The sequence below is a fragment of the Meleagris gallopavo genome, chromosome 11, assembly GCF_905368555.1.
Source record: "Meleagris gallopavo chromosome 11, MGAL_WU_HG_1.1, whole genome shotgun sequence".
In the NCBI taxonomy this organism is placed as follows: Eukaryota; Metazoa; Chordata; class Aves; order Galliformes; family Phasianidae; genus Meleagris; species Meleagris gallopavo.
This window is the reverse complement of record NC_139414.1, coordinates 16,503,552-16,530,654: the sequence shown is the minus strand read 5'-3', so window position 1 is coordinate 16,530,654 and position 27,103 is coordinate 16,503,552. Positions and strand designations below refer to the sequence as shown.

The 27,103-nt window shown below is 41.4% G+C and overlaps 1 protein-coding gene across 5 annotated transcripts in view; it reads left to right on the top strand.

Moving 5' to 3' along the window:
• Window positions 1-752: 752 nt before the first annotated feature.
• FXR1 (FMR1 autosomal homolog 1) overlaps window positions 753-27,103 on the top strand; it is a 30,244-nt gene continuing 3,893 nt past the window's right edge. The window contains exons 1-16 of one of the 5 annotated variants that reach the window (XM_085233033.1): window positions 753-896; window positions 9,411-9,463; window positions 13,188-13,281; window positions 14,560-14,631; window positions 15,709-15,857; window positions 16,607-16,700; window positions 17,697-17,813; window positions 17,911-18,081; window positions 20,905-20,983; window positions 21,696-21,805; window positions 22,686-22,772; window positions 23,397-23,454; window positions 23,536-23,604; window positions 24,965-25,132; window positions 25,795-25,995; window positions 26,755-26,835. In XM_085233033.1, coding sequence (XP_085089159.1) covers window positions 846-896; window positions 9,411-9,463; window positions 13,188-13,281; window positions 14,560-14,631; window positions 15,709-15,857; window positions 16,607-16,700; window positions 17,697-17,813; window positions 17,911-18,081; window positions 20,905-20,983; window positions 21,696-21,805; window positions 22,686-22,772; window positions 23,397-23,454; window positions 23,536-23,604; window positions 24,965-25,132; window positions 25,795-25,995; window positions 26,755-26,835 — 1,654 coding nt within the window. In that variant the 5' untranslated portion in view covers window positions 753-845. Of the gene's footprint in view, window positions 897-9,410; window positions 9,464-13,187; window positions 13,282-14,559; window positions 14,632-15,708; window positions 15,858-16,606; window positions 16,701-17,696; window positions 17,814-17,910; window positions 18,082-20,904; window positions 20,984-21,695; window positions 21,806-22,685; window positions 22,773-23,396; window positions 23,605-24,928; window positions 25,133-25,794; window positions 25,996-26,754; window positions 26,836-27,103 lie in introns of all 5 variants that reach the window. The other 4 variants (XM_085233032.1, XM_085233030.1, XM_085233029.1 and 1 more) reach the window with 4 other exon arrangements.

The window sequence follows — 27,103 nt, the reverse complement described above, 5'->3', positions numbered from 1 at the left end:
TCCATGTCTCCCCAGCCCAAGCCGCTCCCCGGGCACATAGTGGTAAATGGCTGCTCACGATGGGGTTAGCTGGGACACCCAAGCCAAACAGACTGAAGGTGTCATTACCGATATTTAAAACCACTGCAAAAAGATGTGTTTGGCAGGCACGAGGATCTATCCAACCCTGCATGACTAAGCTGATGCACAGCACTGAGCTCATGGCAGAACTTGGGGCCGATCCTGCGGTGAGGAACACCGAACGGCACAAGCGGGCGTTCATATGTGCATCTTTACAGATGTTTTATTGTGCTTTTCCCTCAGCGAGGAGGAGGGCGCGGCTTGTGGCTGCCCCCCCGCCGGCCTCCGCGCCCGGGACGGACAAAGGCGGCGGGTAGCGGTGCAGGGGCGGGGGGAGGCGGGCGGCGATGCGGCTCGGCCTTCCGCAGCGGTACCGCTTACAAAAAGGAAACCGCGCAAAACGCCGCATTTTCCCCGCAGCGCCGACTGCGGCCCGAGTCACCGCTTCCGCCATTTGCGCATCGCGGCGGCTGCGGGGCGGGGCCGCGGGGCCACCTGCGAGCCGGCAAGGCGGGAGAGCCCGGCCCCTCAGCGCGGCGCCCGGCCGCTCCCATCCCCTGGCCGCGCGCGGGGGGGGGAAGCGGCCGCCGCCAGCCCTTCCCGCAGGGAACGCCCCGCTCCGGCGGCTCCCGGCACCCCCGGCCGCGGCTTGGGCGGAGCGGCAGTACCGCGTGGGGCGGGAGCAGCCCCGGGGGGCGGGCGGAGGGGGAGGGGAGCCCGGGCAGCACTCCCCCCCGTGGTGACAGTTTCTAGAAGCACGTCCCGGCGTCCTTTGCGCTTGCAACATGGAGGAGCTGACGGTGGAAGTGCGCGGCTCCAATGGGGCCTTCTACAAGGTACGGGCGCGGTGCGGGGCCGGAGCCGCGCGAGGCTTTGCGTGCCGCGCCGGGAGCCGAGAGGGGCGGGCGGTCGTGAGCGGAGCCTCCGAGCCGGGCCGTGAGGGGGGGCGCGGGGCGGCGGTGCCGGGGTGTGGCGGTGCGGCGCGGCGGGGCCGCGATGAGGGGATCCGCTGAGGGGAAGGAAAGGCGCCGCGGAAAGGGGGGGCCGCGGGTAGGGGGGGGTCTGTGGTGCGGGGATTGGGGGGCGTGGAGAGAAGGGGGGGGGGTTGGGGCTGAACGGGGGGGCATCGGAGGTAGAAATAATTGCTTTTAAAATATTTGGAATAATTCCGTAACGATTTCGGGTTTATTTATGTCATCAGAAGGCTTCCTTCGCCATCAGCTTCCCCGGAATGCCGGGACGGTACGGGATCCGTGCGCCGTGCCTCAGCTGTGCCCGTCACTCATTCCCTTCAGCCCGGGGCAGCCGTTAACGCTCCGCTCTTTTTATGGCCAGAGCCGCTGCCTCCTTCCCGCAGCGCTGTACTCCGCAGCCGTGCGGGGCGGGACTGCGCTTGGGGCCGGGGGGCGGCCTGCCGTGCCTCCCATTTTCCTGCTCGCGTCTGTGGATTTGGGTTGGGAGCCGTTGGGGATCCGTACGGCATGTGGAGGCGGCGGGCAGAGGATTCTGACTGCAGGAGCTGACTGCAGGAGTCAGGGTTTGGGTGGTTTTTTGTGTTTGTGTTTTTTTTTTTGTTATTGTTTTTTTTTTGTTTTTTCTTGCAATTGGCTATTAAAAGAGACAAATAGGAGATAATCTTACGAGGAAGGAGTGTAATGGGATAAGCTCTGTGCCCTTGGTAGGTGTTCCTCTTCATTCTTTTTACTAAAATCCGTAGATAATAAATTTCGCATATGAGATGAATTTTTAGGTAGATTAAAAATAACCATGTGGAATCCCACATCAAAATAATCTGTATTTTGAACACAGCTGATCTAAAACAGGGTTGATTATTTTTCCTGCCCGTTAGGAAACATGGAATTTGGAGACACCCTTCTTAGCTTTCCATCTGTGCCCTATGATCTTGGGCAAAGAACGAAGCATGAGCTGGTTCTTTCTTCTGCTTCAGGGGAATGTGGGACTAATAGGAGCATTAGGAGGTGTGTTGAATTCTTGGAGCTGTGTGTACAGCATTTATTGCAATAAGCCTGATTTAAATTCTGCAATAATGACGTCTCCTAAGTCAGTGCGAATTGTCAGGCTTGGATTAGCCCCATCATGTGTTCAGCCCTCTGGATGGTGGCTAGCAAGCAGAAGTTTTACTTAAAAATGTCATTATTGGCTTTCAGGTCAGCGAAATGGAGATTAGGTCCAGCAATGAAAGCCATTTGCTTCTTGAGAAACAGATGGGTTAGAGTGCTTGGGCCTGGAGTGGGGAAAGCCCCAACTCTCAACAGTCACTGTTGTTGTGTGCAAAACCCACCCCAAAACACAATAAACCAAGCAGAAAAATGATTTTAAAATGCAGTTTTTTGAAGTGAAATCTGTGTGTCTGGCTCCATTTTGTGAGTCTTAAGAGTTGAGGGTAGACAGGTTATGCCTGTGTTGTGGAACTAAGTAGTGCTTCTGCTGTGTAAAGTTTGGGAAGTGAAGGAGAAGGTGTGTCGGTCTCATTTAGAAAGTGCTCACTTAGGATTGATGATGGCATTTGTGAGGTTGTAAGAGGGAATAACATTTGAAGTTTGGGCTCAGAACAGTCTGAATTTAGATTCATTATGACTACATACCTCCTGGTAGATGACGTGAGAAGGATCCTGCTATGCCAGGAGAGATAAGACCAAAATAATTACGTAAACAACTACAGGACAGTTTTTTCTAATTAGTTGTTAATACGATCTGCAACTTAGCTGTAGTAACAGTAGTGATTGCATCTGTTGGAGTGTTTTAATGTTTTTCTAATAGTTACTAGAAGTATGACCATGGTTGGTAAAACGAGGATTGCTATAAACTAATAAGAAAAACTATGCTCTTTATTAAAATACATGAAAAATAAAATTGTTTTTCTTGATGCATATATCAGTGGGAAGTAACTGTGGTTGTGGTAGGCACCAAGTAAAATTCTTCTGTCTAAAAAGAAATAGTATGTTCTAAATTTAATCTTTTGTTCATTTATCTCCAAACTGTTTTCCCCCTTTGCTTTAAATCAGTAATGCGATCTAGAGAACAGAATGGCATTTCTTCTGCATTTTACCCTCAAGTTCTCCAGCAATAGACAGCAGAGTATGTTCGGCCAATCCCTGCTGCTCAGAAGACTGCGTCTGTCAGTATTACTCATCTGTTGTCTCTGAGCCCCATCGGTGCCATCTTTTCTCCAAAGGACTTGTGCTCTTGTGGTAAAGATGAGGTTTGTGTGGTGGAACAGTTGGAGAATGGGATGATAAACCAAGCTAGTTAACAGTTGTATCTGCTGAAGGCACGTTGATCCTGACCTCGGGAGGGCTGATGATGTCTACTTGAGTTCTAGATTGCAGGTTGATTTATTTTCTTCAAGGCGTTAGAACAGACTTCATTAGTTTATTGGATTTTTTTTTTCTTTTTTCTCAGTTTAAAATGACCAAACATGCATGGATTTTTTTGAGAGCAAACTGGGTTGGAAACAGTGAGACTTGAATGCTCTCGGTCCTGTCTTGGCCTGACTACAGTGTTCTCAGGCTGATGGTTTTCTGTGTGGAGCTTGGAACTTTGGTCATTCTTCATAGAGATGTAGATCATTGGCTCCCAGAATTAGGGACTGGTTGGCAGGGACACCTGGGTCTGTCTGTCCAACCCCTGCCCGAGCAGAGCTGCCTAGAGCACTGTGCTCCGCACCACATCCCAGCAGCTTTTGGAGATCTCCACAGAGAATATTCCATAGCCTCTGGGCAGCCTGTGTCAGTGCTTCATCACCCACAGAGGGAAAGAAGTGTTTCTTGATATTCAAGCCAACCTCCTCTATTCTGCTGTGTACCCATTGCCCTATGTGCTGTCAGCTGTGAAGTGTACATTGGCAAGAACAAAATGAAAATTTTCTCTATATGCAAGTGAGAGCCATGGTTCCACTTCTTGTTGTGAGTTTGGATGTCTGCTCGAAATAAAATGACACTGAAGTCCATGAGCTGAGCAATAGATAGCTTATTGCACATGGAGCCTTTTGGTGACATCTGAATAACTGAAGATTCATTGCTTTCATTGCTGTAGGGATTTCCATCTACTAAAGAACAAACTGCTGTGTGGCTTGCCCTAGTAATCTTCCCCTTCTGCAGGAGTAGCTGCATTGAAATAAAGCCTATTTCCTATTTTTGTCATTTTTGACTCTTCACCTTCAGTTGTCATGTTCTAATGCACGTTCTTGGTACCCGTGGTAGGACGTGTGGTTTTGGTAGCAGTCCTGGCTGTAGCTCTGGGAGCAGGAGCTGAGCTAGGCTTTCATAGAGAGAGCAGCCTAAATGTTGCTGCAGGAAGAAATGATAGAAGAAGGCATGGTATTTCTCTGTGTGTTTGATGTCAAAGCACAGCGAGCAGTTCTGTGCAAAAACATACTTATATATCAATAAAAATATATTGATGTTTGGAAGTTGTAATGAGAAGCTTTGGAAACTTCTCCATGAGATGTTCTGTTTGTTTTTTAGCTTGACAGTAAAATAGAAAACTGTCGTTAATAGGCTTATGTGGGTGTTGGTGCCCAATTATTACACCAGGAAGCATTACAGTAAGTGGAATGAGGGGTGTTTTTATTTTTGTAAAGGTTTCAGCTGTCTCTTGATGGACAGCAATTCTTATTAAATCTTGTCTTACTGGATGGGAAATCTCATGCATTTTAAAGGTGTTCTTGGAACAGTAGACTGGTGCATGAACTGTCTAGTCATTGCCATCGGAGAGTCTTTGTCTTGACTCTCTTAGGCTGATAAAAGGCAGACACTGCAGGCAGTGATTATTGATTTCTCATGTACACAGTGAGTGGAGGGCATCTTTCAGAAGTTTTGCCCTTTGGGAATATGCACATGAAGAAAGCAGCATAAATAACGTGAGTAATTTAAATTTCATTCATAAGCCTAAACCAGGAGATTCAGTGCTGAGATTCTTGTGTGACTCATGAGGACTCTTGAATTTACACATGATAATGATGATTGTGAATGGAGATAAGTAGCAATGTCATAAATAAAAGAGTGGTGGTTAGAACTGAAATAAGAGTTGAGCATTATTTCCTACCTGATGCCCGCTCGTAATGCGTGGCCTGCCATCTGTTAGCAGGCCCTGTAGCATTTGCAGTGAAAAGATCACCTCGAAGTTCAAACCAGAAAGGCAGAGCATCTTGATTGTTTACAAGCTTCCTGTGTTTGCTTTGTTATTTCTTTATGGGGGTCAGAATGGAATAGTAATAATTAAGTGGGAGGTTTTGTATTTGTTACATGAGACAGAAACTGTTGGTTTAAAATACTAACAGTGTTTGGTTCTGACAGGAGTGAAAGGACTGGTAATTGGATATAGGCTTCTTGACCTTTATGTTGGTGATTCAGGAGCAGCCGCAGTACTTGATGTCAGTGTTACTGTTGGAGATGTGCTCAGCCGTGCCCCGCGTTCCCAGCGCAGCTTTTGGTGTGGTGGATGTGGCTCAGAAGCAGCACGTTGTCTGTCTGCCCCAGGAAGGGATGCCTGCAGCCTCACTGGCAGCACCTTCACTTTAGGTTGGACTGCTGTGCTTGGGGTCAGCTAGTCTGAAAGTGGGCTGAAGAGGGATTTCAGATTGCATCTGGCTGTTAGATGGGTTTTGTGACTTTGTGTGGAACTGGATGTAAAAGACAAATATGGGTGTGTGTGTGTGTGTGTCCACATAAGCACGGTTCACTGTAAGGGCACTTCAGTAAGTCTTGATCCGTTTATGTCATAAGCAGATCCTAATCCTAAATCCGTGAGCAGAACCCAGGTAAAAGGGGAAGATGCTGTGTGTGCTGCTTGTTGTGAGGTGAGGAAGTCCCAGCCGCAGTGGTTTTGGTGGCAGGTGGTCTTTTTTAGTCTCCTGCCATTCTGTTCATGCTTGGTGTACAGTATGGCCTCATGTTAACTTTGCTGGGTCTCAGATCCCAAATGCAGCTGGCAAGCCCTGGCCGTGCCAGCTCTCAGCTTACAGGTGCTGGGAGTTGGTTCCTGCCCAGTGAGTGGCAGAGACAGGTCTGCCTGGAGCACTGTGAGCTGCACGCCATTAATAGTGTAGTACAGTAGAGTCCCTGCTGCCTTGTGAGCAGCTCTCAGCACATACATGGGCTTCAGAGATGTGGCACTGAGTGACTGACATGAAGATCTGGCTGGGCCAAAGCTGAGGTCTGCCAAGGTGAAGTTGCGCATTAATTTTTCTTCTTATCAGCAACTTCACGTGTGGTGTAAAGCATATTTGGAAATGTTATATGTGAAGTGGTTCCTCATGCAACAGCATTATTGCTTTTATGCCATATATTAGTTGGTGGTGCGTGGTCTCCTGTTGGCTTGCTCTGCCTCATCACCTGTATGGAGGAGCTCTGAATTTAGTTACTGGCTTTGTCCATCTGTAGCCATTGCTGCTAAATTAAGTGCCACTAACAGCAGCCTGTTTAGTTGAAGAAAAGCGAAAGCGTGTAATCAGCGAACCTCGCAAGAAGTGGTTCTTATGCAATGTAAGACATGAGGAATGCAAAGTTAGAATACAAATCTATGTACAGAGGTTACGTTGCTGATAACGAGCTCCTTTGAAATTCCTGTTTGAAAACCATTTGGGGAAAAAAGAAAAGTTAATGTCTCTTCAGATTGGGTCTGATGAACGCTTATAAATGTGTGGCATTTAATGGGACGTTTAATGTAAAAAGTAAATCTGCTTTATTCAAGATATCTTAATTTTTCAAGTTTTGAGCGGAACTGTGAAGTGTTTTTTTAAAAAAAAATTGACAGTCATCTCCAGGCTATTGGAATACTTCTAAAAAAAATTGCAGTAAATATCATCATGATGTGCATGAAATCTTTCTGATTTTATCTTGGAGTTGCAGGTGATGGCTGATAATGCTCCTAGGGTAGGCCAGGGCTGTAGCTAGGAAAACAGAGAGGACTTGTTACTCTTCACAAATGATATCATATTTTTGACAAGTTGCTTGGTGATAATGACCAAGTGATTTCTTATAGAACAATTTAAAACCTATATGAATTCTCATTCCTACTGGTGGTGTTGCTCTGTCTGCCTCCTGCTGCTGCACTTCTGTTGCTGTAAGTGTGTGTTCCTCCCTCTGTAGAAGAGAAACTGACCATAAGAGGAAGAATTAAACCTTGGGATGTCTGAAAAGCATGATATTCCTTCACTGTTCATCTTGTATTTGTACAACTAGACTCTGAACAGGCCTTTTCACAATAATATAATTATTTAGATACGGTTGTGTTTAATGTTTTATTTGTCCTTTGTGACCTGCAGTGAATACCTGATAAATGTTAGCTTATCTCTTCTGAAGTATTTCTCATGTGAGTGCTGTGGAGTAGAAGAGTCAGAGCGTGCCAACTGGGGATGTTGCTCTGATAATTCTAGCAAACAGAGCATATGTGCCCCCGTGTGGGACGGATGGTGCTCCTGTGTGGCACTGCAAGTGCAGCGAGCTAAGGGGCTGCTTTGTGCCAAGGAGCTCCAGAAATTCACATGGTGAGGGTGTAGATAAAAAGTTACCCGTCTTAAGGGGTTTAAATCTCCGCTAAGTATTGCTTGCTGCCAGTAAGTTGGTATTCCAGCAGTGTTGGACCATGCAAACCTGGTTCATGCTGATGTGATTTTTCTTACGTATTTTTTTATAGAATCTGAATGACTTGTTGTAGAAAAACATTATTTCCTGCATTTTGTGTAGCAGTAACTTATCCCCATGCTGGTAAATAAAATGGAACTTTTCTGGTTATTTACAGATGTTGGTAGCTAACAGATGGTTCAACCAGTAACGTGTTGTATGCCCTTCATGTTCCTTGCCTCATGAAGCAGGCATGGCTTCAGTCTTCCTGTACAGAAACTTCATGTGAACTGCAAATCCCTGTGTGCACACGTGGTTTGCTGCCAACTGCCTCTGTTGCTTCTGTCTCAAAGGGCTTTGCCTTCCTTCCCTGGCAGAGGCAGGGTGGCCTCTAAAAGGGTTTATTTCATTAGGAGCACACTAGGTGGTTGAACAAGGTGACTTTGGTTTCTGGCGGCCTGGTGTGTTCGGGATTACCCAGCTGTTTGTGCTGTAACCACTTCCTTGCACTGCTGGCTGGTGTCTTGTGAGCGTTGCTTAGGGAGCGGGCACTCAGATTTCAAGTGAATGCTGCCCTTTGCTGGCGTTGCACAAGTACAGGTATGGGTCCAGGGAGATTCATTCCTCCAGCCCCTTGCAGCCAGCTGTCACTGCAGGCTTGTGCAGCGTCTGTCAGGCACGGGGAGCCCATGTTGAGGTGCCTTTTTTTTTTGAGCTGACCCGTGACACCTCTGTGGGTGCTGTACTCCTCGCACAGCTGACACTGTTCTCAGACCTCCTTGGCTGGCAGTTTGTGAAGGCAACTTAATCCATTCAGCAGGTTTCCTGGAGCCTTTCATAAGGATCCTTTGGAACTGTCTTCTCACCTGAAACTGCACGTTCCTCCTTGGTCTTCTGTTCTTGGGCACATACCAGGCTATAACAAACACAGGAGTCATTAGAAAACATTTTCTTACTTTGTTATTTTTTGTTGTCTTTGTCTTCTGCTTTTCTTTTGTTCCCTTGTGTTTGCAGCGTGCCTTCTTCCCTTAACTACCAGATGGGAGGCCTTTATTTCTGCTTGGGTATAATTTTTTCCATCAGGTTGTTCTTTGTCTTCAGGTTTTTGACATAATCAGCGCACTGCTAAAAAGCCCTTCGTTTTTCAAAAGGAAGAAAAATGGGATTTTGCTGCAGTTGTTTCCAAGATCATAAAAATGTCACACAAAATGACGTGAAACATCCTATTATCTTTGCTCTTCTGTGAGGTGCTGTGGGGATTTGACTGCACACTGTTCCCAGTCTTGTGTTTGAAGGATGACATAGTTAAGTAGCCACATAGCCAAATTTTATCCATCCTTCAGATTGTGCTATTCTGAAGGACAGTTGTTTGGGACTCTTTTTTCTTTTTTGTTTGAGAAGAACACCTGAAGAAGCAAGTGGTGCTGCTCACAGTTGTTGGACATTATTTTGAGTTGGGCTCCTTGCTCTGGGACTGCAGCTTTCTCCTTTTGCTTGTGTAAAGTAGCTGTGTATGCCTGTGAAGAAAACAATAAACTTTGAAAACAGTACTTCGGTTGTAAATGTGTCTGTATGAAAAATGGCTTTCAATAGTCCATGTGTAACGTATTTCTTAGAGCGCCTCACCCATGCAGTGGGATTGTCTGGAAACTTTCCTACATTCAGATTATAACAGCAGTGGTGTTCTCGGGTGGTTTCAGTCTGTGCTGAAACTGCTGCCTTGTTGTGATTCCATGTCTTACAACAAAATTGTTTTCGTTTTAGGGATTTATCAAAGATGTTCATGAGGATTCACTCACTGTTGTGTTTGAAAACAAGTAAGTATTTTATCTTAAAAATCATTTGTGTATTTGTGTATTGTATATTGTTTTGTTTGTTTTGACATGAAGGGGAAGTAGACTTCATTAGAAAGGTAGTTCTAGAAATACAGGTTCACTGTTGTATTCTGTTATGAACTGATTCCTTATATAGCTGTGGTATCAGAAGTCACAAAGTTAATTAGGCACTCCTTGATTTTTTATTTTGGTATTGTAGTGATGCCAGACGCAATGGACAGTTGTAATTAGAAAGTAGTGGCAGCTGTCTGATATTCTTATACCTACAGTGAAGAAAGGTGGAAAATACCTGAGTAGCTCTGTTTCCTGAGCAGTTCTTTCTGTGTCTGACCTGGGGAGTGTGATCAGCTTCATCAACCTGAAAAAAGGATACAAATGTCCTGATGGAGTGACTTTTTTAACTAGTGCAGAGTAGAATCCATATAATTGCTCAGGTTGGAAAAGACCTTAAACATCATAGAGTCCAACCACAACCTAACCATACTACTTTATATATATAAATATATATTTTATATATATATACTACTTTATATATATAAAGTAGTGTGTATATATGTGTGTGTGTGTGTGTGTGCATGCATAAAAAATCAACATTAGGAAATGCATCGGCTCTTGATGTGCAAATGGTTTCTAAGCTGCCAGCACCAGCCTGCAGATTCATCAGTCAGCCTTTCCTGAAGGGAGATGAGGGAGTAAGAAGCCTAATAGTGGGAAGCTTGCATGTATGTACACACAATATTTTATGAATGGTTTATGTAATCCTTGGATGTATGTATATGTATGTGTGTGTAATGCATGTATGAAAAAAATCCTGGAGAGAAAAAGATAATCCTGGTTTTTTACTCTGTAAATCCAGTCTGTCTTTCTAACCTGTTTTCTAGCTCTTCTATAAACATCAGTTAGAAGATGAAGTGGCAGCCATAGCTAGGACTTTGTGGGTGGTTATGGAAGCTCTTTGTGTCTCTTTGGTTTTCATATCACCTCACCCCTCCTCTGTCCTTGCCATCCTCCAAAGAATCCCACAGATCTGCTTCTTCATCCTCCTCTTGTTGATCTTCATTTTCGTATTCAACATCCATGTTACTTTTCTATAAGAGTAGATGTTCTTAGCCTTGAAGGCACGTGCTTTCACACCACGAGCCAAGTGAGCTAAAGGAAGTGCCTGTGGTTCACAGCAGGTGTTTAATTATTGGCAAACATGTTTCTGCTGGTTTATATCCATGTCATCAATGTGTTTTACTGAGTGTGTGGCAGCAACAGCTTCGTTCTGAAAAGGGTAAGCTACAACATATGTTGAGTGCTTTGTTGACCAAAAATAGCCCTTATCAGGAAGTATGCATACTACTCTATTTGTGCCATGAGGTAAGTTTGATAAATTATTACTCTTTTTATTGAGTTAAATTCATAAGGGCTTTAATCAAATTGAAATTGGCAGGAGGGTACCATCCGGAATGCATTCGTCTGTTGGTGATAGTGATCAGCACTTAGCAAAGTAAGTGAGTCTGCTAATGGCATTCAGTTTACGTTTTCTGCTGTTGTTTACCAGTCCTAATCTATAGCTATTACAAGGTTCCCAAAGTTGGTGAACTAGCATCACTGCAAGCAATAATTAATCTGTGGTCAGATAGCAAGTCCATTAGGAGAGGTTTTGGAGAAGAGGCAGAGAATGAACACAGAATCATCAGGACCTGGGAGTCTTTGTTGTGGTGTACAGGTGAGGTTCTAGGTGCAATTCCTTGTAGGTCCATTTGAATTTGAAGCAGCCATATTAGTAGACATCTATATAGTAAGAAGCACCTCAATTTTTTTATAGCTTTTACCAAATATTTGTGATAATCAAGTAGACCAGTAGGCATCGCATGCCTGATTCTCTTAGTAGGTAATTTGTAACAAATCACAACTAATTTCTTAAATAGCTGTTGGTGACATTTTGCTGGTGAGATGCTCCCATTTTGGACTTAACGTCATCAGAACTTTAAGTCATATTCTCAGAACTGAGCCTTCTGTGTATATTTCTTCCTGTTTTCTCAAAAAATAGCAAAATACCTTATGGCTGAAATGGGTGAGTCATTACTGTACTGTCTCCGTACGGTAGATGAAGATCCTCCAGAGATGGAAGCAAAGCTAGACTACTGCATACAGTCTGAAGATTTTCTTGGAGTGGTGAAGTCTCTTCTATTGCTGCATCTCATTGTGGGCAATCTATAACTTTCTGTAAGGTGGATTCATAACCTGCACTGCACAGTTGAAATTCTCAAGAGAGCTTTAAGCAGCTCAGTTGTTGACAGCAGTTTGTATCTTGTTGTTCAGTTATGATCACTGTGTTCATACTATTTCCAAATTGAACTTTTACATAGCTCGTAATCAGTGGAATACATTTTGTTCTCAACTCTTCCTATTTGCCTTTGTATCTGTGAGAATAATAACTTGATGAAGGGAGGAAAGAGGCAATACACAGATCCTGAGGTTAGTGACCATTACAGTTATAAGCATCTTTAAATCGCAGGTGGTTTTTTTTCCAACCTCCTCTGCTGTTTTTCAGAGGTAAAATGAGATTTCAGCTACATTTCATGACAAAAATACCTTCCAACTTCAACAAAAGCTATCCACAATGTTCCTTGTGTTAGGGTGGTGGTGGTTTTTCAAAGTTACCCTGTAGTTGGAAGAAAAATGAACTGTGCAGCCATGGCTAGGGCAAAACTCCATAACCCTTTCTGTTATGTGTTGGTCCTGGGGTCTGTCTGTACCTGATGTGGTCTTGAGGATGTCTATAAATGATAGATGTTGAATACTTGGACAGATACCATGTCCAAGTCCCTTGGATGTTGTAAGGTTTTTTTTATTGTTATTTTTGATGGTGGTGCTGGCTTTATTTTAATCCATCTTCAGTTGGCATTTTGAGTAAAAGAATGAGAAACAGTTTCATGGCTTCCTGTGAGATTTACAGAGAAGAAAGGAATTAGAAAAGAATACGGAGGATGTCAGTTACTCTACAAGTATTCATATAATGCACCTGTAATGCACACTTTTAAGTAAGTAGCCTTGCAGAACCAGCTACAGAAAAATAAATAGTCTTTCTTGTACAAGAAGTTAGCTTATTAATTTTACATGCGTAGTAGTAATCAGTATTAGTAAGCAGATGTCGAGATGTGTTTTGGAATGAATCTGTTTGCCAGACTCCCATTGGAGATTGTTTAAAAATAGTTGTAGATAAAATTCCAAAGTTTTTTAGGAAACACAGTTGGATTTTCCTGCAATGCTTAAAAATTGATAGGAAGCAATTATAATGCTAAGTGCCAATGAAATTGTCATTGTTAAAATGCTGAAGAAATGGACAAACCCAAGGTGGACCACAGGGGTGAATTCACATGTTAACAAGGCTTTCATTGAGCAGTACAGATTTCAGTATGTCAATCTGACCTTCTCATGGAGGGTTAATAGAATCAGTTCAGTGGAGTCAGTCCATTGAACTTTCTTCTGAATTGAGCTGAAGACGTGTTCTGTTACTAAATATCTTCCCAGCTGTGTCTTTGCTTTGACAGGGTTGTTTTGATACTTCGCTTATGAAGTTTGCTTTCTAGGAATGAAGAAACAGACCTGATTATATGAAATGAGTGAGAGTTAACTCAGAGTTCTAAAAATGAAGACCTTAAGAAAACAACAGAAAAATCCTGGAACTAATGTGTAATGTCTCTTCAACTTTCAGTTGGCAGCCAGAGCGCCAAGTACCCTTTAATGAAGTCAGATTACCTCCACCTCCTGATATCAAGAAAGAAATTGGTGAAGGAGATGAAGTGGAGGTGAGTTGATCCAGATGTTTGCTAATGAGCTGTTGTGTTACATAACTGATTGTCTCTTTGAGACTATGGTGACTGTAAGTAGATTAGTGGAGAATGAAAAAGGAGTGTGTCTCTAGTAATGGATTTATTAAGCTGGTAAATAAAAAACGTTTTAATTTTCTCATAGCACTTTAAAATACAGCAGATTTTGCTTCCAGAGAAACTGTCTGAAAATTACAGGGTCTTTTTTTTTTTCTTCAGAAAATTACCAATGGAACTTGATTATCATCTAAAATTTGAAACAAAACTCTATTTTAAGAGATAAAAACCCAACTTGCTAGTTCTAAGTGCTGGGTATTTTAATATTTTAATGTGAAAGTTCAACAGAGATGTTCCGGTAACTTGGGTTTCAGTCCAGGTGAAATATCTAGTATGAAAATATCTTGGAGGAAATAGTGTGCATTAGCTGTTTTAAAGAGAAGCAGTATTAACTAGAAACCACACATTAAACTGGGAAATCAGGAGGTTTGTGTTGAGTGCCTGGTTTGTCTTAGGAGTTTCAGTGATTCCCACAGTTTAACATCGTGCTTGTCATTGAAGTCACAGTATCTTTGGGATACTGCTACAGTTCCAGGCAAATAGTGTAAGAAGTGATGCATGTATGTGCTCAGTTCTTCTGTTTTTATTCAAAATATATGGAATACTTTGGCTTTATTAGAGATTAAACTTCAGGCATTTTTTTACCTCAGATTTCTTCAGTTAACTTAAATTTCTTGTGTAGTCTGTATACAAATGGTTAGAAGACCAGGAAAAACAGAAAGCTTCAGATATCATTGGTTCTGTATTTGATCTTGTATTGTTAGTGGTAGTTGTTAAATACAAAATACGTAATCATATGTGATGTAGTCCCAAGTTTATCAAGTAAGCCAAAGGCAAAATAAAACCTTAATTTTGGAGATCCTTCTGTATAGGAACTTTGGTGTTAAGACAGTTTTTAAATTTAGTGAGGAACTGCCACTGAATAAGTGTTTTTTCAAGGTTTTATCTCCAACAATTTCTGTTGTATAGTCAGTGAAATATAGAAAGGATTACAGACAGATTTCCTTGCAGGGCAAAGCAATGAAACTTGTGCAAGAAGCACATAACAATAACAACACAGGCAAAAAATATTTCGGAGTAGTATATAGTTCCATTGTAATGAGAGCTAGAGAAGTTGAGATGCGCTTGTAAATGTAGGCAACTCAATTATGTCTGTGTGTGCTATTGTTCTTTCATTTGTTTAACTGCTCTTGTTTTCAGGTTTACTCTAGAGCAAATGATCAAGAGCCTTGTGGCTGGTGGCTGGCAAAAGTTCGAATGATGAAAGGAGAGGTAAACTCCTTACTGCTGCTTTCATGCTGCTGTGTTAGATACAGTAAATACAGAAGTTCTTTGTGATGCAAGCAGATGAATAAACTACCAGTACAAAAATATGGCAGAACAGATTTTTAAGCTGAGATCACTTTAGAATGACCCATGCTGTGTTTACTGGGAGTGTGTTCTTATAGCTGAGCAGGACATTCTGATTATTAGTAATTCAAGTGCATGGAGGTCTGTATGCATACATGCAGCATATGGCTTCCAAAAATCGTACTCTGTGAATGGAAGTTGGCTCTAAGAAATAATAAAGTAGTGTGCCTTATTTGTGATTATGGTTACTGTTTATACCACGAATCTAATCCTGGTAATCAAGCAGTCTCTATCTACAAGCGTGTGTTGGTGGTTCTGTTTGAACATACATGTCACTGGAGTGTAGTAGAAAAACAGTTGTTTAGTTGTTTGTTTTTGCATATGCAGAGCTTGTGTTTTACTGCTGGCTTTTATGATTGTACCAGCAAAATTATCTGTAGATTCAGACAAGTGTATTTTTCATTTCAGCTGATTGAAATGATAGTTCTTCATTTGGAGCTAACTTCAGTTCTTGTATGCCACAGAAATTAGGATTTTTACTGACTGGTACTTTGCTACATTGGTTGGTTAGAAACTTTGACTTTTAAATTGTAAGAAACAACATTCTTAATCTGTATGATCTCAGTTAACTAATGACAGGTGTAAAGTTCTACTGAATTCTTAATTGCCTACTATTTTTAACAGGAAAAGTATTTTTTTTTTCATCCTCAGAAGGCTGCTACCTCTATACCATTGTCAAATCAATTACTTTATAAGGGTGGTGTGCCAAATTTAAAACTTTAAATACGAAAGCAGTCTGGTCTGTGGAAAAGCATGTTGTAACATGAGGAATGTACTCTTTCCTGGTACTTGAGTCTTTCTTTCTTTTTTTTTTTTTTTTACGGAATCAGGTGTTCTGGGGGGGATCTTGGCCTGTGTGTTTGTTTTTATTTGATTGGTTAGTATATATTTGTCATTGCTAACTGAAGTTACCATTTGGAAAAACAAATTCTTCCATAGTTCTATGTCATTGAGTATGCTGCTTGTGATGCCACTTACAACGAAATCGTGACTTATGAAAGGCTCCGACCTGTGAATCAAAATAAAACTGTCAAAAAGAACACGTTTTTCAAATGCACAGTGGATGTTCCTGAAGATCTGAGGGATGCGTGAGTAGTTATGCGTATTTTACTAATAAGGCAATTCATTTAATGAGAAGTATTTGAGAGAGTGGGGGAGGGGGGAGGAGAGGAGGGGGGGAATGTTTTGAGGGTCTTGTACAGCTCCATTAGAAATGATAAGGGTGGCTGTAACTGCTGTAGCTGAGTTAGAATCTACTGACTGGGGTCTCTGCTGAGGGTTTGGGCTGGGGACAGAAAGCAGGTGCTCAGGTGGGATCTTCAGGTCTTGCCACAGGCTTATGCAGCTGATGAACTCACGGCATGTCTCTGGTTCTGAGAGATGCCTCATAGCTCTGGTGGTACGGCCCATGGACAAATAAGCTCTGGAAGCATGGAAAGAGAGAATTTTCCAATTTCTGAACGTTCTTCACTGTAAGCTAGTGAAACATTCTGGGATCTGGTTGTATTATTACATGGGCAGGTAGTGATAGGGCAAGGGGAAATGCTTTTAGACTAAAAGACGGGAGATTTAGGTTAGGTGTTGGGAGGAGATTCTTTACTCAGAGGGCAGCGAAGCACTGATTGGAGCCTCCCAGAGCTCTGGGTGCCCCATCCCTGGAGGTGTTAAAGGCCAGGCTGGGTGAGGCCGCGGCAGCCTGCTTGGGTCCAGTGGGTGGCATCACTGCCATGGCTGAGGGAATGGAGCTGCGCGATCATTAACGTCCTTTCCAACCCGAGTCATTCTTCTTCTTTCTGTTTTGATGCAACTTCTTAAAATAAGTCATTTATCTCTGTAGATGCGCTAACGAAAATGCACACAAAGATTTCAAGAAAGCTGTGGGAGCATGTAGAATTTTCTATCATGCTGAAACTGCTCAGCTAATAATACTTGTAAGTAACTATTTTTATGTGAATGTTGCATGATTTTGATTATATCATTTATGGTAGTTCTGTAGCCATCTGTACATTTCTGTGGATTGCAGTCTAACTTCATGAACTCTGTAAGCAGTGAGCAATTTAATACATGCAGATGTACAGATCTATGGGGGCAGGCCTTTGGAGGGGATTGTAAGTACTGCACTGCAGATAGCCTAAATTTAGGAACAGCTCTCAGGTATGAATGACAATCGTAACAGACTGAGAGCTGTTTCAGAGATTGGTGTGGATTCTTCAGAACTAACTAGCTTACTCTGCTCGAGAGCAGTTGGTTCCACCTGTGCAGCATTACACTTTGTGCTTTGACCCACAACTGGGTTTCCACATGAAGAGCTGCATCAACTCACATCACACAGAAACCTGGGTGTGAACTGGCAGGTGGGTAGTGCGGATTAGCAGGGAGCCCAGAGCCTGAATCATAGGGAGGGACCTAACTTGATACTATGTAGACTAAAGGAGCTTTTGCAAAAACAGCTTAGTTGGCCTTTTCAAATGTGAAATTTCTTTACGAAACGAAGTCATTAAGGAATTGTTCACTTAGATTCTTCTGTGATTGCTTTGTTTTACTACATAGACTTTTCCTAACATTAGTTTCTCTGTGTTTTTCTGCTTACTTAATCATATCTACTTGAATCAGACCAGGGAGTCAATGAGTGATGAGTATAATATGGTAGGATAATATTTAGTTCGGTTTGGAACATCAAAGGGAAGGAACTACTTCATAGGTGATAGCAAGACTTGTAGTGTTAAACATAATGTGAGTTAGAACAGAAAATTGCTGGCTTGGTAAAGATAGTACTGAATTTTTCATTGTTTTGTGGAAGAGTAATGTCCACATAAGTACTGGAAATGTGGTTCATGTTTATAATTTATTTAAATAAGCAGGTTCTTAATTTAGCCTTGAAATGTGACTTTCCCTAAAAAATGAAACATCCTTTTTCTTTTCTGTAGTCTGCCAGTGAAGCAACAGTGAAGAGAGTGAATATACTGAGTGACATGCATTTGCGCAGCATTCGCACCAAACTTATGCTTATGTCAAGAAATGAAGAAGCTACAAAACACTTGGAAGTAAGCAATAGCTTGAAATTCTTGCTGCTGGAAGCAGTACTTCATGTTGAAGACATGCACACGAGCCTTTTTTTTTTTTTTTTTTTTTTCCCTTCAGTGCACAAAGCAGCTTGCAGCAGCATTTCATGAGGAATTTGTAGTCAGAGAAGATTTAATGGGACTTGCTATAGGAACCCACGGCAGTAACATACAGCAAGCCAGGAAGGTTCCAGGAGTTACTGCAATTGAACTTGAGGAGGATACCGGTACTTTCAGAATCTATGGAGAGGTAAGGGAGAAGCTTTGCATGAGTCTGATGCTCACGATCTGCTTTCAGAGTGGTTACACAGAGCTAAACTGGGAATTGCCCAGTACTCATTTGGATATCCATGTGCGCATTGCACTGTGGCAGCTTGTGCTGCATGTAGGTGAAATACAAAACTTTGTCACACTGTTGGTTTCCATAGATACGTTCTGTCTTAATCAGTCCAAGTGTTGTTGCACAGATGCAGGGTAGCTGCACCATGTATGTCAGTCAACCTGAGTGAGGTATTGTTGACTGCTATCTTAGTTGATGGAATTTTTATTTTTTTTGTTTACTCTGCTCTTCTTGTTGGTGCCCTCCCCCTGCCACCAGCCTGCTAGTTCATGTGTGTTTTTTTTAATCTGTGTGGTGTCTGTCCTCTAGCTGAGCCAAATACATTCAGGCGTATATCGGATTCTTTGTAATTTGGCCATTTAATGCTGGTTTTATTTTGGCCAGTTAATGATGGATTACATGAAGTACTGCTGGTTTGCCCTGAGTTAGATTCCATTTGTGAATGTCTCTTACCTGATGTGCTTTAAATCTCACAGATGCCTTGTTGACAGCACCAGCTTTGTCCTTCTCTGGCAGCCCAAAGATTCCATGTTACTAAGGCTCTTGCATCTGTATATATTTGCCTGCTTTTTGTCTCTGCTGGTGCTGGCAAGCAGCCAGACCCTAATGCCTGGTGCATAGGCAGGCTGTTTTGCATTCAGAAATGTGTGGGAGTAGTGACCCCGTATCCTTGACATTATAGTGTCTGAGGATCTCCCATGATTATATTTTGCAGAGAGGTTCAGTGTTTATCAGAGCCAGAATCTTTGAGGGAAGAACCAGGAGATGCATTTTGAAGAATATTGGAAAGCTACAAAATTAGAAATTAAGCTGTGTAGGATTCTGTTTACGATTTTTCCCTGTGTATTCAAAATCACTTTGATTCCTAGGCCCTTTCCTTTCTGACTGAGCGTCTCGCTTGTGGTACTCAGAAACCACAGTACTGTGAACTTAAGAGCTTGGGTAGTGAGTAGGATTATCCGTGCTTCTGAAATAATTTGGTTCCTCAGAGGGAGAAAGCCTCACCTGAAACAGAACTTCGTTAGAGCTTCCTTACTGGTAAAATGGAATTGCACGTGCAATTCTTGAGGTTCTTCCCTGTTGTACCTATTTTAAGATACTTAGGGATTACATTAACCATGCCTTTGGATGGAAGGATAGCAAGATTTTTCCAGGAGACTTAGTTGCTCTTTTCCATTTAGAGAGAAGGCTGTTCGTTAGGACCATTTCATTAATTCTGTTCCATTTAAAGTAGGGTAACATGCTTCTTATTTTATATTTTTTGGGGAAGTAATAAAAAAAGCGAATTCATCACAACAGAAAAAACATATTTCCTTGCTGTTACTTAGGAAGCACTTATCTGCATAGGACTGGGCTTTTCAAATGATCAACAGAGGTAATTTTTCCTGTTCAGGAAGGTCTAAAAGAGCTACCACGACTCTGGAGGGGCTTCTAAACCTTGCTCCTGATTGATTGTGAATGATTATGAAGCTCCTGAGGTGTTTCCACCATTTATAATAGATGTGAGAGTCTATCTGCTGTATCTTTATTAGCAACTGTGTTAAAGAACATTTTCCTTGAAATCTGCAGCCATGCAGTTCTTGTTTCACACTTTCATGTAGAACTGTGATGCTTCAGAAATAGCAGGAATAATGCTGGATGTAGGAGAACATTCTACTTTCATCTTTCTGTTAAATACTTTGCAAGTAACCTGGATGTGTCTTGATTGTATGGGGGACTGTATGGAGTAAGCAAGCAGGAGCAGGCGTATATTCTCTGCCTAGAAGTTAAGAGTTTGTGCTAACTGGAATTCTGGGAGGTGTGTAAATGGTGGTTATTTTCCTGTTCTGAATTACTGACTGCAAGGACGTATCCAAGTCAGCCTTCTGTGCTATCTCATGTTGGGGTGTGAGTCAGTCATATAGGTTGGGCTTGCGTTAAAAATTCCAAGTGCTTGCATGGAAGCATAGATATGCTCCGGGTGTCCTGGAGAACAGCAGTCCTTGCAGCTGTTTTCCTCATCGTGGCTGTTGGTGTGACAGCAGTCACTGACCCTTCTTCTCTGTTTGGGAAAGAAGCGATAATCGTGCCTCTGAGGCAGGGCACGGAGCTGTCAGTCGTGTCCTTGTAGAGCTCACTGAACATAAAATTGCTACTGCGTGTTGATGTTGGTGGTTGTATCTGTTACTGTCAGCATGCAGATAGCCCTGCTTCCTGCAGCTCCTTCCTGTTTGTCTCTTCTTGCATGCTTCATTGCTTGTTTCATCTTGAAATCCATATTGCCCACAGTTGTTTCTTTAACATTTCTAACTGTGCCAGAATTGCAGGTTTGTAAATGTTATGTCTGCCTAGGATCTGCCTGCTGTGTTGCAGAAGGGATGACAGATGAAAGGGCCGAAGCATCAGTGTGCTCAAACATTGTCATTACTGACTAGATGCTGACTGTGCTTTCACTGTTGGTAATTTTGTGCTGTTTATTTTTTCTTGCAGTAACTGTAGGACCTGTAGAAATTTATTGTCACTTAATTTCCATTATTTCATACTGAAACTTTAAGAGAATAGTGGTAGAAGTTCCTCCCACAATTCAGTGATGGTGTCATGTCTTAAAAAGCTTTGTAACTGAGGTGTGGCCAGAACCACATTCATCTTGTTTTTTAACGTGTACTCTTCTGGAGGCTTGTGGATGTTGCTACAGGGTTTTGTTTTTAACATATTACATTCTCTTTTTTCTTTTTCTTTTTTTTTAATTTTCAGACTGCCGATGCAGTAAAAAAGGCCAGAAGTTACTTGGAATTCGTGGAGGATTTTATTCAGGTTCCCAGGAATCTTGTTGGTACGTAATGCTGCATGACCTGTAGAAAGGGAGTGCACTCAGCATGACTGTGCATAAAGCTCTAGGTGCAAGTGCCCTGTTGGATTTTCCATTTCTATAGAAAGTGATTCATCTTTGAAAACTTTGTGCATCAGGGAATTATCAAGAAACTGCATGTTATTTTAACTCTTGAAATGTTTTAAGCATAGCTCTTTCAGGCTTGTACAATCTGATTTAATGGTGATGCTGGAAGCTTAGGTTCTAGCAGCGCAAACAAATTGTTTGATAAATTAACTGCGTAGATATTCTGGAAGTAAATTCCAAAATGTAGTCTGGAAATGCCATATCTGAGTTGCAAGAATGACTCAGGGCAATTCTGATGTCATCGCTCCCTAGGAGGGAGAGTATGATGAAATAATTTGGATAAATGGGTTGTAATATGCATTTTCAAAAGTTCTGCCGTTTCATTGCTACTCTGGTTATGTTTGAAACTTGTATGTGTTGCTGATCTTGGTCAGTACTTGCCGTTCTGTGTGTGCGTACCGTTTGAATATGATTTCTGAAGCTTTGTCCTGTTTGGGCACAGTTTTTATTTATGTGTATGACACGGAAAAAATTTTGTTGGGGAAGAAGTGGAAGGCAAAGGGGAATGAAGTGATGCAGTTCTTGGTACATAAAAACCTGTTCAAAATGTTTTGGACTTTGGTCTAAAACAATTCTTCTTGCTCTGAAGGAAAAGTAATTGGAAAAAATGGAAAAGTGATTCAGGAGATTGTAGACAAGTCTGGAGTTGTCAGGGTGAGGATTGAAGGAGATAATGAAAATAAGCTGCCTCGTGAAGATGTGAGTATTTATTTCTTCTTACAATTGTGTTTTTATTTTGGAATGAGTTATTTTGAATCCTTTAACAAAGAAAACACCAGAAAACATGCAGAGAGTAAAAATTTCTAGAGCAAGGTGCTACCTTACTGCATTAGGGTGGGATTATTGTTCCCTCTCAGTGTCATTGTTCAGTTTATGTCTATAGACTTCATGGCCTATGCGGCCTTGTTCTTCATGGCCGACCTATAGCAGTGATGTTCATTTTAAGAAACCATGGCCTCTGTGATAGGGCTGTGCTTATGAATTGTTTAACAAAGCCCATCTTACAGATTTTTATAGCTGTAGAAATAGATTTTTAGGTGTTTTTCAGAATGGCATTGTGCAGTAAGTCTTCTATGAAACAGCTCAAGAAAAATACTTGCTTCAGGAGCAAAAACCTAGCTCCTATGTACAGCGTAGCTGTATAGCTGTCAACACTGGAAACACTAATTTGGGGTTGATAAATTTTAAATACATGAGAACATAGCATAAAATAGTGTAAAGGTGCTTCATCTTGTCAAGTTGGCTTAGTTAACCACTGCACACTTCTCAGGAGTCTGTGAATGCCTCTACACACAGCTGCTGTGATAGAAACATGTCCAGCAATTGTGTTGCAGGGGCAACCAGTGGGACATAGAAACTGTATGTCAAATTACCTCAGCTGGTAGAATGGGATGTTGGGAACACTGGGCAGTCTGAAGTCTGAGTAGATAAGCCCTTATCCCAGTCTGTGAGCTGTTTCTGGTGTGTCTTTGCTGTGTGAGATTCAGTTACCGTTCAGATTGCTTTTATAAATTAAGCAGAAAGTATTTTGATGATAATATTCTTTCTGAAAGCAAGATTTTGTGCTTTGTTTCTGTAGGGAATGGTACCATTTGTATTTGTGGGTACTAAAGAAAGCATTGGAAATGTCCAGGTTCTTCTAGAATACCACATTGCGTATCTGAAGGTAAGTGTACAACAGGAGGGGAAAAAAAAGTTGTAGAGGAAACTTGTATTGGAGTAACAAAATATCTGAGTAACAACTTCAGAAGGGTTCGGCATCTGATCGGCTGTTCCTCTGTTGACTGGGATTTAAGGTTTGGTGCCCTGAACCCTCCCCTTACATGTGTTACTTAGGCCTTTTAAAGCATAATTGTGGCTGCTTCTTACTGCTGGTACTGAAAGAACTGGACTGCAGAGAGCATGTCCTAAGTGGCATAGGAGAAGTAGTATGTGATGGTTTTCTCCACATCTGTGTTCTGTTGTTCTGACATTATTGCTGTGTTGGTCTAGGATGGAGTTTGTAACTCTGATTAGCACAGAAGCACTCAACCACTTTAAATAGTTTTCTTCGTGTGGAGCTGTGGTGTGATTGTTACCAAAATAATTCCTTAGTTTGAGTCAAGTTATATTCGTTTGCTTTTGAAAGTTGGCTCGAAAGAGTGAGGTGAAGCATAGTTAAGAAAGGTAATACTTGTCTTAAAAACAGTCTTTAAATGTAGAGATTTAGAATGTGAATGAAAGGGCAGTGGTATTTTTTGGGAAGAAGTAACATTTCTTTCTCTGAAATGTTTTGTTTCCATTTATGTAGGAGGTAGAACAACTAAGACTGGAAAGGCTCCAAATCGATGAACAACTGCGTCAGATTGGTATGGGTTTCAGACCTTCCTCAGCTAGAGCTCCTGAAAAAGAAAAGGGTTACACAACTGATGAGAGTACCCTCTCCTCAGTGCAAGGTTCCAGATCATACAGCGGAAGAGGGAGAGGCCGCAGAGGCCCCAGTTACACATCTGGTTATGGTAAGTTGGTTTGGTGTTATCTTCAGAGCAGCTATCGAGTGAATCCTCGGTATGCTTTTGAATTCATAACTTTTTTTTAGGTTTCTTTCTGTGTTGAATAGTTGAGTAAAAGTAGAGCTGAAAATTCAGAATTGCTGTTTTATTTTTTACATAGCTCAGAAAACCTGTTTGGATTTGCATTTTTGCTGAATTTAAGTGTTAAATTGGAAAAGATGGGTAGAGTGAAGTTGGGTAAGATCTTGCCCTCCAATGGTAGTCGCTGTGACCCAAAACAAAAAACAAAACAAAAGAAAAACAACACTTCATGGTCATTTGAAGAACGTGAACGTGGGCATATTTCACAAAAATACAGTGTGTAGTGAACAGAAGGGGAAAAAATTACTCAGTGAATACATCGTAAATTACTCTTGATCTGTGTGTAGCTCAGTCCTGTTACAAAATCAAACCAGTTCTTTGTATTGCACGATCACTCACGGATCACCCTGGTCAGTCGTGGCATGTTAGTCAGGTTAGTTCTGATAGTAATGCTTATTTATTTACTCTTCCCTGGTGGATTGTTTGAATAAATGTAGTTGATGTTCTGTTTGTTTTTATGCACACAACGTTCAGACTTTCATTTGGCAATGTGTGTTTGTTGTGTTTGGTTTTTTTGTTTTTGTTTTTTGCTGTAAAACAGCAAGAATTGCATGTTAGAGCCATAGGAGTCTGGATATCTTTATTCCAAAATTGTTAGTAGGGAAGAGTTCCTGGATGCTTAAAATAAATGGTAGGTGCTTAATTTCTTAGTAGTAAAAAAACTGTGCAGGTTTGGTTAGCTCAGAAACAAAGGGAAGTTTATAAGCAATATTTAATATAAACAGCTAAATTGAAGCAGCATTACTGCAGCCAGAAGGGGTTGCTTAGCAACAGCCATTAGCTGTAAGGTGGTGAAGTTGTCCTTGGGAATTTCAGAGAAGTTGCCTAGAAACTGCATCAAATGCCTGCAGTATATGCACAGCAAATAGCATTCAATCCTTGATTTATCCACGCAGATAAATTGCCATTTGAGTAATTTTAGAGCTCTTATTTCTCATCTTAACTGCAAGCAAACTTAAGAAGCATAATACTTAGGTAGCTTTAGCTCTGTATATTTTATTTGTGCACATTTAAATGTTTTTCTTTATTTATAAACTTGCATCTTTTTATATAGAGTTTATTTTGAATTTGTGTATTTTGATATGTATGTATAAAAAATACAACTGGGCCTGCTGGTTGAGAATCTAAAACCAGAATACAATCCCAAGTTTCATATTCACTTTCCATTTTCTTTTCCTTCTTGTACAAGGTACAAACTCTGAGCTCTCTAATCCCTCTGAAACAGAATCTGAGAGAAAAGATGAACTTAGTGACTGGTCCCTGGCAGGAGAAGATGACAGAGAAAGCAGACATCAGCGTGACAATAGACGACGTCCTGGAGGACGAGGACGCAGTGTATCTGGAGGTCGTGGACGTGGCGGACCTCGTGGTGGCAAGTCATCCATTAGCTCCGGTACTGCATCTCAGATGTGTTTTGTTTTTTGTTCCTTGCCATTTTCTCTCTAGCCTTTCGGTACTTCTGAACATTCCTTTTTTACCCTGTAATCTTAGTATACTGGTATTTCAATGAAGGTATTTGATACTTTTATCATGCACTGTCATTAGACTTCTGCTCATAATGATATTCGTTTCCTTCCTCTGCTATAGACAGCTATTAACGATGTCATTAAACGTTACAAATCTTTGCCATTCTACCAGTGGTTGCCTTTTGAGTTAAACTTTCCTTTTAGATACAGGAAAGAAGAAGTGAAAGAATCCAAGTTAGCACAGTCAAATTCTGATAACATAATAATTCGCAACACTTCAACAGCGTCAGCATTACCATCAAGCTAATTAAGTGAAAGGTATATTTTACGTGTGAACACCTTTAAGTAAAAAGTTTTTTAAATGTTCCCTTGAAGTCTTTGTGATGCAGTAATGTAAGTACCACGTTGTGATGTCCCAGAGGATATATTGTTGGATCAGAGTGTCAGAGAGGAGCCAGTATGCACAGGACTGAAGCGTTTATACCTTGTCATAAGTTAGCTTAATGTTTGGAACCACAGATAAAAACCAGTCTGGAATATGAAATGTGTCCAACTCAGTATCTTAAATAAAAACTTCTTGTTTGTTTAGTGCTTAAAGATCCGGACAGCAACCCTTACAGCTTACTTGATAATACAGAGTCGGACCAGACTGTGGATACTGATGCCAGTGAATCTCACCACAGTAGCAACCGTCGCAGGAGATCACGCAGACGAAGGACTGATGAAGATGCTGTTCTAATGGATGGAATGACAGAGTCTGATACAGCTTCTGTTAATGAGAATGGTTTAGGTATGTAAACGGCTAGTTGATAGTCCCAGAACAAGCTTGTAAGAAAAAAGTGTTATCCATGTAAGTGTAGTGTTCATTTTTATTAGTGATGAGTCATTGTTCTGTTAAAGGTTGCTGTCTGATTAAAGGAAGACTTCTACCTCCATGGCTCTGCCATGCAATCTCTTGTTTACTGAGCTCCATTAGTACATTCATATGCTCTTTCATATGCCTCTTTTGTAAAACCTATCTGATGGAGATACCAAAGACTAACTTTGTTTCCTGTTTGTACTGCTGTTTTCATAGAAACACGGTGCTGTTATAGATCAGCGTTCTGTCTGTCCTCCGTTACCTCAGTGTCAGGGTAGGAAAGCTGCTTAAGCGGCTGTTAATTCATCTCTACCCAGTTTCTGCTTAAGTAAATTCTCTTTGATACTTATTGGGATGAGAATATAATTTGTTGTTTAATAGTGTAGAAAAAAAAAAACTTATTTTGTGGTTGTGGCTAAAATCTGACATATGGTTATTTAATAAATGAAACCTGAGGTCATTAAGCATATGCCTAAATGTTTTCGTGAGCCAGAAGCAAAACAGTAAAATCTAGCGTTTACTTCATTGTGTATGCTTTCAATATAAATATGTTGTTCTTTCAGCCTGTCTTACTTAGCCTGTTTCTTAGCCTGTCTTTTTTAACAGAAGCAATTTTAAATGCTCCATGCTGAAACTGCTGAAGAATATTTTTTCATCAGAAATAGTTCATGGTAAACTTTGCAATTGCAGATGATAGTGACAAAAAACCCCAGCGACGCAATCGTAGCCGCAGGCGTCGCTTCAGGGGTCAGGCAGAAGATAGACAGCCAGGTAATTCGAGTGAAGCTGTGGGTATTCTCAGGTCAAAAGCATGAGAGAATGTTGTGTCTGCTGTTTTACATATAGCTGCATAATATACAAAGGTTAATAACTAATAAGACTACTAGATAAAGACGAAAGATGTTTCTTATACTAGGAGAACTTTTAAAAGTTCTTAATTTGTCTAATGGAACTAATTTATAATGTCTAACTTTTTGCTTGGAAATACAATTGAAGCTTCTGATCCAGTTCTCATTGAAGTCAATAGCCAGCCTTCTGT